Source organism: Chiloscyllium plagiosum, unplaced genomic scaffold (genome assembly GCF_037043375.1).
Source record: "Chiloscyllium plagiosum isolate Xiang-an unplaced genomic scaffold, Cpla_swu_hap1 HiC_scaffold_7, whole genome shotgun sequence".
Classification (NCBI taxonomy): Eukaryota; Metazoa; Chordata; class Chondrichthyes; order Orectolobiformes; family Hemiscylliidae; genus Chiloscyllium; species Chiloscyllium plagiosum.
The window spans coordinates 69,170,158-69,182,683 of record NW_028270145.1 but is presented as its reverse complement, the minus strand read 5'-3'; the positions used below and the strand labels follow the sequence as shown (position 1 = coordinate 69,182,683).

Sequence of the window (12,526 nt, the reverse complement as noted above, 5' to 3'; positions counted from 1 at the left end):
CTTAAATGCACTCAATGACTTGACCTCCACAGCCCTCTGTTCCACAGATTAACCACCCTCTGGCTGAAGAAGGTGTTCATCTCAGTTCTAAATGCTTGTCCCTTCACTGTGAGCTTACGCCTCAGGTCCTAGTCTCTCTCACAAGTGATAACATCTCTATGTCCACACGATCCAGGCCTCTCAGTACATAGTAAGTTTCAATCAGATCCCTTCTCATCCTTCTAAATTCCACTGAGAATAGACCAAGAGTCTTCAACCGGTTCTCATATGACACGCTCTTCATTCCTAGGATCATTCTTGTAAAACCCCTCTTGATCCTCTCCAAACACCAGCACGTTCTTCCTTAGGTATAGGGTCCAAATCTGCCCTATTGCAATATTGCAAATGCAGTCTGACCACAGTCTAATACAGATTCAGCAGCACATCTTTGGTCTTCTAATCTAGCCCTCTTGAAATAAATGCCAATATTGCATTCAACTTCCAAACTGCCAACTGAACCTGTATGCACCTTAAGACAGTTATGATCTAGGACTCCCAAGTCACTTTGTGTTTTAGATTTCCAAAGCCTTTCCCTGTTAAGAAAATAACCTATACCTCTACTCTTCCTACCACAGTGTATAACCTCATATTTACCCAAATTGTATTCCATCTTCCACTTGTTTGCCCACTCGCCCAGCCTATCCAAGTCTTTCTGCAACCTCCCCACTTCTTCACCACTATCCGTCCCTCCATCTATCTTTGTGGTCATCTGCAAACTCAGCAACAATGCCCTCAGTCCCTTCGTCCGGATCATTAATGTATAGCCGGAATAGCTTTGGTCCCAACACAGATGCCCATGGAATTGAACTATTGACTGGCTGTCATCCTAAAAAAGATCCCTTTACCCCTACTCTCTGTTCTCTGCCAGTCAGTCAATCCTTTATCCAGGAGAAAGTGAGGACTGCAGATGCTGGAGATCAGAGCTGGAAATGTGTTGCTGGAAAAGCACAGCAGGTCAGGCAGCATCCAAGGAACAAGAGAATCAACGTTTCGGGCATGAGCCCTTCTTCAGGAATGAGGAAAGTGTGTCCAGCAGGCTAAGATAAAAGTTAGGGAGGAGGGACTTGGGGAGGGGCATTGGAAATGTGATAGGTGGAAGGAGGTCAAGGTGAGGGTGATAGGCCGGAGTGGGGGTGGGGGCAGAGAGGTCAGGAAGAAGATTGCAGGTTAGGAAGGCGGTGCTGAGTTCGAGGGATTTGACTGAGAGAAGGTGGGGGGAGGGGAAATGAGGAAACTGGAGAAATCTGAGTTCATCCCTTGTGGTTGGAGGGTTCCTAGGCGGAAGATGAGGCGGTCTTCCTCCAGCTGTTGTTTTGCTATGGTCTGGCGATGGAGGAGTCCAAGGACCTGCATGTCCTTGGTGGAGTGGGAGGGGGAGTTGAAGTGTTGAGCCACGGGGTGGTTGGTCCAGGTGTCCCAGAGGTGTTCTCTGAAATGTTCTGCAAGTAATCCTTTATCCATGCCAGTATCTTACCCCTAACACCATGGACTCCATTTAACAGGCTTGTGTGTGGCACTTTGCCAAAGGCCTTTGAGAAATCCAAATAGATCATGCCCACTGGCTCTCCTTTGTCAAACATGCTTGTTACCTCCCCAAAGAATTTCCAACAGATCTGTCAGGCATCTTATTTTATTATGCACTCCCAAGAACTCAGTAATTGCATCCTCAATAATGGACTCTAAAATCTGACCAATGACTGAGGTCAGGCTAAACAGCATATCATTTCCTGTCTCTGCCTCCCTCCCTTCTTAAACAGGGGCATTGCATTAGCCATTTTCCAGTCAGCTGAGACCGTCCCTGACTTCAGTCATTCCTAAAAAAAATCACCATCAATGCCTTCATCATGTTGGCAACTAAATGTTCCAGAATACAGGTGCTTCAGTCAGGACAGAGAGGGAAGTAAAAGGTGGGGGGAGGAGGATTTGCATTGCTGGTCAGGGATGATATCATGGCTGTGCTAAAGGAGGACACTATGGAAGGCTTCAGCACTGAGGCATTATGGGTAGAGCTGAGAACTAAGAAGGGTGCAGTTGCATTGTTGGGGCTGTATTACAGACCTCCCAACAGTGAGTGAGAGGTAGAAGAACAAATAGGTAAACAGATTATGGTAAGATGTAGAGGCAACAGGGTGGTGGTGATCGGTGATTTTAATGTTCCCAACATTGACTGGGATAGACTTAGTATCAGAGGTTTGGATGGGGCAGAATTTGTAAGGAGCACCCAGGAAAGTTTTCTAGAGCAGTATGTCAATAGTCCAACAAGGGAAGGGGCCATATTGGACCTGGTGTTGGGGAATGAACCATGCCAGGTTGTAAAAGTTGCAGTGGGAGATTTATTTGGGAATAGTGACCACAATTCTGTAAGTTTTAGAATATTCGTAGACAAAGATGAGAGTGGTGCCAAGGGACGAATACTAAACTGGGCCAAGGCCAATTATATCAAAATTAGGCAGGAGCTTGGAAGTGTGTATTGGTTCACATTTGATATGTGGGAGGTTTTCAAAGATGGGTTGAAGATAGTGCAGGATAGGCAAGCCCTTTGATAACAGGGGATAGGAAAGGCAAGATTCATGAACGTGGATGACAGGAGAAATCGTGCATCTAGCCAAGAGGAAAAGGGAAGCGTACATAAAGTCCAGGCAGCTAAGAACAGAACGGGCCTTGGAGGAATATTGGAAAAATAGGACCAGTCTTAAATGAGGAATCAAGTGGGCGAAAAGGGGTCATGAAATAACTTTAGTGAGCAGAATTAAGGAGAATCGCAAGGCCTATTATTCTTATATAAGAAGCAAAAGTGTAACCAGAGAAAGGGTTGGTCCACTAAAGGGTAAGGAAAAAAGATTGTGTGTCAAACCTGAGAAAATGGATGAGATTTTCATTGATTACTTTGCATCAGTGTTGCTGAGGGAGTTGAGAGAGGAAATAGTTGGGGGCCTGACAGATATCTTTGTAGCATCCTGAAAGACAGGTGGGGTGCCAGAGGACTGGAGGGTTGCCCATGTTGTCCCCCTGTACAAGAAGGGTAGTAGGAATATTCTAGGTAACTACAGACCAGTGAACCTGATGTCAGTGGTGGGAAAGTTGCTGGAGAAGGTACTGAGGAAAAAAACTTTTTATATTTGGAAAAGAATGGGCTTATCAGTGATAGGAAACATCGTTTTGTGCGGGGTAGATCGTGCCTTACCAACTTAATAGAGTTCTTTGAGGAAGGGACCAAGATGATAGGTGAAGGAAGGGCTGCAGATGTCATATACATGGATATTAGTGAGGCGTTTGATAAGGTTCCACATGGTAAACTAATGGAGAAAGTGAAGTCACATGATGTGCAGGATGTTCCAGCTAGGCGGATAAAGAACTGGTTGAGCAACCAGAGACAAAGAGTAATAGTTGAAGGGAGTTTCTTGAAATGGAGAAAGGTGACCAGTGGTGTTCCACAGAGATCAGTGCTGGGGCCACTGTTGTTTGTAATATACATAAATGATCTGGAAGAGGGCATTGTTGGTCTGATCTGTAAGTTTGCAGATGACATGAAAGTTGGTGGAGTAGCAGAAAGCATAGGGGACTGTCAAAGAATACAGGAGAATATAGATAGACTGGAGAGTTGGGCAGAGAAGTGACAGATGGAATTCAATCCAGGAAAATGTGAGATGATGCATTTTGGAAGGTCTAATTCTAGAGCGAACTATACTGTGAATGGAAGAGCCTTGGGAAAAGTTGATGAGCAGAGGTATCTGGGAGTTCAGGTCCATTGTACCCTGAAGGTGGCTGCACAGGTGGATAGAGTGGTTAAGAAGGCATATGGTATGCTTGCCTTCATTGGGTGGGGTATTGAGTATAAGAACTGGCAGGTCATGTTAAAATTGTACAAGACTTTGGTTCGTCCTCATTTAGAATACTGTGTACAGGTCTGGTCGCCACATTACCAAAAGGACGTGGACACTTTGGAGAGAGTGGAGAGAAGGTTTGCTAGGATGTTGCCTGGTATGGAAGGTGCTAGCTATGAAGAGAGGTTGAGTAGGTTAAGATTGTTTTCATTAGAAAAAAAGGAGATTGAGGGGGGACCTGATTGAGGTCTACAAAATCATGAAGGGTATAGACAGGGTAGATACAGATAAGCTTTTTCCCAGGATGAGGGATTCAATAATGAGAGGTCACGAGTTCAGGGTGAGAGGTGAAACATTTAAGGGGGTTATACATGGCAGTACTTTACACAGAGGGTGGTAGGTGCCTGGAATGTGTTGCCAGTAGAGACAGGCACGGTAGATTCATTTAAGATGTCTCTGGACAGATGCATGAGTAGGTGGGGAGCAGAGGGATACAGATGCTTAGGAACTGGACGATAAGCTTAGACCGTGGATTTGGATTGGCTCAGGCTTGGAGGGCTGAAGGGCCTGCTCGTGGGCTGTAAATTTTCTTTGTTCTTTGTTCAGCTATCTCTTCATAATTCACACAACACTAGTTTATAATCATGATTAGCGTGGTGCTGGAAAAGCACAGCAGGTCAGGCAATATCCCAAGGAGCAGGAAAATCGATGTTTCGGGCATAAACACTTCATCAGGAATGAGGCTGGAAACCTTGGGGATGGAGATAAATGGGTGGGTTGTGGGGCTGGGGAGAAGGTAGCTGAGAGTGCAATAGGTGGATGGAGGTGGGGGCAAAGGTGATAGGTCAGAGGAAAGGGTGGAGTGAATAGATCAGAAGGAAGATTGACAGGTGGGACAGGACATGAGGACGGTGCTGAGCTGGAAAGTTAGAACTGGGGTAAGATGGGGGAAAGGGGAAATGAGGAAACTGGTGAAGTCCACATTGATGCCATGGAGTTGAAGGGTCCAGAGGCAGAAGATGAGACGTTCATCCTCCAGGCATCGGGTGGTAAGGGAGTGGTGATGGAGGAGGTCCAGGACTTGCATGTCCTCGGCAGAGTGGGAAGGGGAGTTGAAATGTTCAGCCACAGGGTGGTTGGGTTGATTGGTGCGGGTGTCACGGAGATGTTCTCTAAAGTGCTCTGCAAGAAGGCGTCCAGTCTCCCCAATGTAACGGAGACTGCATCGGGAGTAATGGATACAATAAATGATGTGTGAAAGTGCAGGTGAAACTTTGATGGATGTGGAAGGCTCCTTTGGGGCCTTAGATGGAGGTGAGGGAGGAGGTGTGGGTGCAGGTTTTGCAATTCCTGCGGTGGAAGGGGAAGGTGCTAGGAGGGAAGGGTGGGTTGTTAGGGGGCGCGGACCTGATGAGGTAGTCACAGAGGGAACGATCTTTACGGAAAGCAGATAGAGCTGGGGAGGGAAATATATCCCTGGTGGTGGGGTCCGTTTGTAGGTGGCAGAAATGTTGGTGGATGATGCGATTTATACGGAGGTTGGTGGGTTTGAAGGTGAGGACCAGGGGAGTTCTGTCCTTGTTGCAGTTGGAGGGGTGGGTTTTGAGGGTGAAGGTGCGGAACGTGGATGAGATGCGTTTGAGGGCATCTTCAATCATGTGGGAGAGGAAATTGCGGTCTTTAAAGAAGGAGGCCATCTAATGTGTTCTGTGGTGGAAATGGTCCTCCTGGGAGCAGAAGCAGCGGAGGCAAAGGAATTGGGAATAGGGGATTGCATTTTTACAGGAGGCAGGTGGGATGAGGTGTAATCCAGGTAGCTGCAGGAGTCGGTGGGTTTGTAGAAAACGTCAGTGTTGAGTCGGTCACTGTTGATGGAGATGGAGAGGTCCAGGAAGGGGAGAGAGGTGTCAGAGATAGTCCAGGTGCATTTAAAGTCAGGATGGAATGCATTGGTGAAGTTAATGAACTGTTCAACCTTCTCGTGGGAACACGAGGTGGCGCTGATACAGAGGAAATGGTGAAGACTGTTGCCGGTGTAACTCCGGAAGATAGATTGTTCTACGTAGCTGACAAAGAGACAGGCATAGCTGGGGCCCATGCGGGTGCCCATGGCTACCCTTTTTGTCTGGAGGATGCGGGAGGATTTTTTCCTGACGAAGGGCTTATGCCCGAAACGTCGATTTTCCTGCTCCTCGTATGCTACCTGACCTGCTGTGCTGACTCAAGATTGATCTGACTCACACCTTTAAGGCATTGTCTAAGCTGAGATGTTACCTTTTGATATAAAACCTTAAATTATCTTGAGAATGTGACTTAAAAGAAGTTCTGGGATTTACATATTAATGAACCAAACCAGCAAATCCATTGTAAAAGATGTAAGACTTAACAATCTAGGTTTGTTTAATATATCATTGCATCAATGTAATCTTTTGCTATAAATTCTGTGTCTTATGGTCCTGCTTCACAACTACCTGAAGAAGCAGCACTTCGAAAGTTAGGGCTTCCAAATAAACCTGTTGGACTATAACCTGGTATTGTGTGATTTTTAACTTTGTCCACCCCAGTCCAACACCGGCTCCTCCAAATCATGGCTTCAGAACTCTGCAGTGTAGTCCATCTGGTCTGGATGATTTATCCACCTTCAGGCCTTTCAGCTTCCCTAGCACCTTCCCCTTAGTGATGGCCACTATCGTCACCTCGGTCTCTGATTCATTTGATAAGCTGCTGGTGTCTTCCACTGTGAATACTGATGCAAAGTACTTATGCAATTCACTTTGGTAGCCGATTGGTGTCTAAATGGAAATACATTGCAAAAGGGGGAGGTGCAATGGGACGTCGTGCGCCAGTCACTAAAAGTAAGCCTACAGGTGCAGCAGGTGGTGAAAAAGGCAAATGGTATGTTGGCCTTCATAGTGAGAGGATTCAAATTCAGGAGCAAGAATATCTTGTTGCAGCTGGAAGAGACCACACCTGGAGTATTGTGTGCAGTTTTGGTCTCTTATCTGCAGAAAGATATTCTGGTTATTTAGAGAATGCAAAGAAGGTTTACCAGACTGTTTTCTGGAATGACAAGACTGACATTTGGGGAGGGATTGGATCAGTTAAGATTATTTTCACGAGAGTTAGAAAAATGAGGGAGATCTCATAGAAACCTATCAAATTCTAAGAGAACCAGACAGCACAGATGCAGAAAGGATGTTCTCAATGACTAGGAACTCCAGAACTAGGGGTCATAGTCTCAGGATAAGGGACAGGCCTTTTAAGACAGATGAAGAGGAATGTCTTCACCCGAGAGTGGTGAGCCTGTGGAATTATTGGCCACTAGAAATTCTTGAGGCCAAAATATTTAAGATTTTCAAGAAAGATTTCATAATAGTTTTTAGGACTAAAGGAATCAAAGGATATGTGGGAAATTATATCCCATAAGATTTGGGTTGGTAGTCTAGTAGCATAACCACATGTTCACCATACTGAGTATTTTTAATTGGGATGTTCTGGAGAAATTTCTATGCTGTATTTAAGAAATGTGTTTCTTGTTGATATCCCACAAGATATTAAGTAAGAATGGAAATTTCCATATCAGTGCAAAATTGTATTTGATTTATTGGAACTATAGTTCTGATAGAATGCGATAATTCAGTTCTCGTGCAACCTTGCATTATGAGAAAATCACACAATAGCCACTCTATTTAAGTTAATGGGGCCTGAATCATGTTATAGCCAATACAGATAAGGAAAGTTTGTGTTCTACAAGCAACGGTCTAAATGCTTCAATCACATTAAAGCCGATTCATGTTGAAGAAACACACGTTATAGCAGAACGGACTGTACGTGCAATCTTAATGATTCAAGCAGACCAACTTATATATTTTGTTAAGTTCTTGACAATCATTATCATGCAACAAATATTTTCAATTGCAATGCTTCTGTGAATTCAATATCCTAATTTCCTAGATTGCTGTATGCTTGGTGGTAGCAATTTGTTCTCAGTAAAAAAGTATCATATTGTTTTCATGTTATATCTAATTTCTTCATATTAAGTGTGATTGAAGGTTTCTTCCACTAAATCAATAGTCAAATTGATAGAAGATAATTAATAGAAATTCTAAGCTTAAGCAAAGAAAAAATTCTTTAGTTATTTTGCATCTATTCATGACCAATTCACAAAGATCTCGCCAAAAGCAGTGAAGCTTGTTTTTTTTCTGCATTGTTCTCTATAAAGTAAAATTCTTCTAGTAAATTCCTGTCTGGAAAAAGAAGAAAAGTTAATAGCTTTTACAAAAGCGCAAAAATGTTTGTTTGTTTGATCAAAATAAGAAATAGCATAATATTTATTAACATTTTATTCTGTGCTTACAGCTTTTGTTTGTCATCATAACAGTTTTCTAATTTATGGATCGTTAGAACAGCCTACGATAAACAACTGGTCTCGTATCACTCATGTGTCAGTGTTATTTGCCCTGATCATTAGTATGACATTTGCTGTGTGTGGATACGTTACGTTCACAGGTTATACACAAGGTAAGCAAGCAATTTAGCTTAAATAAAAATTCCAGAGGTAGGATTTCTGTCAGGGTTTCCTGATCTATTTCCAAAGGTTCACAGACGAATGGTAAAATCTTTGGATTAAGAATGCCAAAGGTCATTTATTTCATTTTCCTTGGGTTTCTACCATATTTCACAGTTGCTGAAGGAGATTGGATGAACCTCTGCAGAAATTACTGATAGAAATGTTGAGAATGATCTTGATTTTATTTCATTTATGAGTTTGGTTGACTGTTAATAGTTTTTTAGTGTTCCTGCACTCTAAATCAACATTGATTTCAATTATCGATATATATACTTAAATGGAGAAAGTAAAAACTGACAGACTGACAATTTGAAGAAAACAGAATAAATGAAAGGAATGAGTCAAATGGCTGTCCTAAAGGCATTAAAGAAATAGGAAGAATGTTCTTTTAAACTTTAGCAACTATTCTTGGCCCTTCATTACTTATTTTGGATCATATTTTTGAACTCTGTACAACCAACACCACTTATCAAAGCACAATTAAAGTACAGAACATCCTCGATTATCCAAACGAGACCTGCAGGGAGTATTTTATTTGGATAACTGATTGTTCGTGTAACGTTTTTACAGGACCTTGAGATCTTGTTCAGATAATGTGAAATTCAGATAATTGATGTTCAGATAATCAAGGCTGTTCTGTACTCAGATGAACTTTCTTCAAACTACTTCCTTGGTAATGTCACAATTAATCCATATGGTTGAATTTTTCTCAACATTGCCTACTTTTGAGCATGAAGTTGAGGAAAAAAATGGCAAGTCGTATACATTTTTTGCAGGAATGTAGAATACAGAGGTAGTGGTGATGTTGACATTGCACAAGAAGATATATTCTGGCACTATTAAGTGAATGTATGTAGCTCTAAGCATTTCATTGTAGGAAGGATATTAGGGGTGCACATCATTCACATAACAAGAAAGAGATGAGTTCAAGCAAAGCTAAGACTGGGACAGATAAGGGTGATCTCTGGAGATTGCCAAAATTATGAAAAGTTAGATTAGATTAGATTACTTACAGTGTGGAAACAGGCCCTTCGACTCAACAAGTCCACACCGACCCACCGAAGCGCAACCCATCCAGACCCATTCCCCTACATTTACCCCATTCACCTAACACTACGGGCAATTTAGCATGGCCAATTCACCCAACCTGCATATTGTTTGGACTGTGGGAGGAAACCGGAGCACTCGGAGGAAACCCACGCAGGCACGGGGAGAATGTGCAAACTCCCCACAGTCAGTTGCCTGAGGTGGGAATTGAACCCGGGTCTCTGGCGTTGTGAGGCAACAGTGCTAACCACTGTGCCACCATGCCGCCTACAAACAGAAGTCATCCTTACATCACCGCATAGGGAAGCATCAACATGGGCCACAGTTAAGGAGGGACATTGCCCTCAAGCCAGATAGGACACGAACCTACAATCATAAAAAGTTATGAGAAGATAGATAATAACTTTCACAAGATGGTGAATTAAATTGTTTCAGGTTTCCAGTAGTTGTCTTTGAGTTAAATGAGCATTGCAAATCCCTCTCTTTAAGTGCTCACTCATTGGGAAATAATGAGCTGTTGCAACCTTCATGCATCTGCAGTAGCTAATAAAGGTAACCATCCTCAAAATACACTTTTGCAAGTAATCAGGAAGATCTTTTTGATGCAATTCCAAAAGGTCAGCTGCAGGACATGTTGCTGATACCAGCATTGAGGTGACCTGCCAGGAGGCTAACATGGGAAGGAATGCATATAAAAGGGTCATAAAGAATCATGCGGGATCAGTGGAGAGAGATGGCCAGATTGTGACCTCATACTGAACATCAGTCAGAAAAGGGGAATCAAAGCAGCTGGAAAGATGTATTCTATAATAAAAATGTCTGTCATTGATAGTGATTGCCTCCTCACATTCATGAAAAAGGAAAAGGGCAGCACAATGGCTCAGTGGTTAGCACTGCTGCTTCACAGTGCTAGGGACCTATGTTTGATTCCCACCTTGGGCGACCATCTGTGTGGGATTTGCACATTCTCCCCATGTCTGTGTGGGTTTCCTCTGAGTGCTCTGGTTTCCTCCCACAATCCAAAGATGTGCTGGTCGGGTGAATTGGCCAGGTTAAATTGCTCGTAGTGCTAGGTGTATTAGTCCGTGTAAATATAGGGTAGGGGAATGGATCTGGATGGGTTATTCTTCAGAGGGTTGGTGTGGACTTGTTGGGCCCAATGGCCTGTTTCCATACTGTAGGGAATCTAATCTAAAAAAACCATCAATTTCACAGTCATCTGTTGGAAGTGTTACTTCACTTACAGGAGAAAGTGAGGTCTGCAGATGCTGGAGATCAAAGTTGAAACTTTATTGCTGGAACAGCACAGCAGGTCAGGCAGCATCCAGGGAACAGGAGATTCGACGTTTCGGGCACAGGCCCTTCTTCAGGAATGAGCAGAGAGTGTTCAGCAGGAGAAGATAAAAGGTAGGGAGGAGGGACTTGGAGGAGGGGCGTTGGAAATGTGATAGGTGGTAGATCCAACGCCCCTCCTCCAAGTCCCTCCTCCCTACCTTTTATCTTCTCCTGCTGAACACTCTCTGCTCATTCCTGAAGAAGGGCCTGTGCCCGAAACGTCGAATCTCCTGTTCCCTGGATGCTGCCTGACCTGCTGTGCTGTTCCAGCAATAAAGTTTCAACTTACTTCACTTACAGCCTTGTATGCAATACGCTAAAAAAACTTGACATTTTTTGGTGCAAATAGGTTCATGTGTTTTGCTGCATCTCATTTTATCCAAATGAAATGTCAACTTTTACATTCATACGAAAGCATGAAAGAACTATTGATGACAGATGATGGACCCTCAAAACTTAATTCTTAATGCCTTTGAGAAAAACCTTACAAGATTAAAGGGAAAGGCTATAGAAGGTATTGAAAGAGGAGGTTGACAATTGAACAGGATTTTAAAATTTATAAACCCCAACAAATCCAGCAAGCTGGAAGTCATCTTCTCAGAGACTGCATATGTCTATCACCATCTGACATGATATTTTGAACCTCCTGAGACACTTCTGTTCAGTTATGCAAAGGAAACTCAACTCTGCCTGTGGACATTGTGTTATGAGTATTGCTTCCTGTGAATCCTCTGTTGTTCCCTTCCATGCTGCATCTCGTTACGCTGCCCTCTGTTCTGCAGATCCAGAGGTCAATGTTCATGTGCTATTGCTGGACATCTGAGACTTCATCTGAGATCTGATCTAAGGTGGGATAAGGAGCACACTTTCTGGTATGGTAGTGCAGAAAATAATTTCCAAAGCATACAGCAAAAATTCAAAGTGTAGAAAGTAGCCTTTATGAACAAAACCTTTCCAAAGAACAGATAAGAAAGCAGCTATGAGTATGGAGATTGATTTAGTCCTCTTAGTCAATATTGTGTACTCATTTTTTTCCCCACTGTCAAATTTAATGAAGCCCATGAATCTCATAAATCTGTGATGAAGTGAAAAATATGAGCTCATCATCCTCATTGTTATTTCCTCTACAACTTAAAAAAGTGGCCATTTCTTACGTGTTTAAAAGCATCTTATGTGCATCCTCGCATGGCTGTGGAGCATGATTACAGACCTATATGTCTTTTTCCCATGCAGTGAAGGATGAGTTGACTGATTTTGTTGGGATTGCCCACATTTTGAGCTTGCCTGCCTGTAATCTTTCTCATTCAGAAGAACTAACACAATTTGAGATTTCTCCCCAGGTGGTTCTTTATAGAGATATTGATATTACTGGTTCCCCATGGGAGACTGATTAGCAAGGTTAGATCTCATGGAATACAGGGAGAACCAGCCATTTGGATACAAAACTGGCTTAAAGGTAGAAGACAGAGGGTGGTGGTGGAGGGTTGTTTTTCAGACTGGAGACCTGTGACCAGTGGAGTGCCACAAGGATCGGTGCTGGGCCCTCTACTTTTTGTCATTAACATAAATGATTTGGATGCGAGCATAAGAGGTACAGTTAGTAAGTTTGCAGATGACACCAAAATTGGAGGTGTAGTGGACAGCGAAGAGGGTTACTTGAGATTACAACAGGATCTGGACCAGATGGGCCAATGGGCTGAGAAGTGGCAGA

The 12,526-nt window shown here is 43.2% G+C and overlaps 1 protein-coding gene and 1 long non-coding RNA gene across 4 annotated transcripts in view; one reads left to right on the top strand and one right to left on the bottom strand.

The window, feature by feature from the left end:
- The window catches only part of LOC122551644 (uncharacterized), a 59,191-nt gene that overhangs the window by 3,034 nt on the left and 43,631 nt on the right, over window positions 1–12,526 (bottom strand). The gene's annotated exons all lie outside the window — the stretch shown is intronic.
- The window catches only part of slc38a11 (solute carrier family 38 member 11), an 85,800-nt gene that overhangs the window by 59,400 nt on the left and 13,874 nt on the right, over window positions 1–12,526 (top strand). For all 3 annotated transcript variants that reach the window (XM_043694501.2, XM_087989103.1, XM_087989102.1), the window contains exon 9: window positions 8,223–8,384. In XM_043694501.2, coding sequence (XP_043550436.2) covers window positions 8,223–8,384 — 162 coding nt within the window. The remainder of the gene's footprint in view (window positions 1–8,222; window positions 8,385–12,526) is intronic.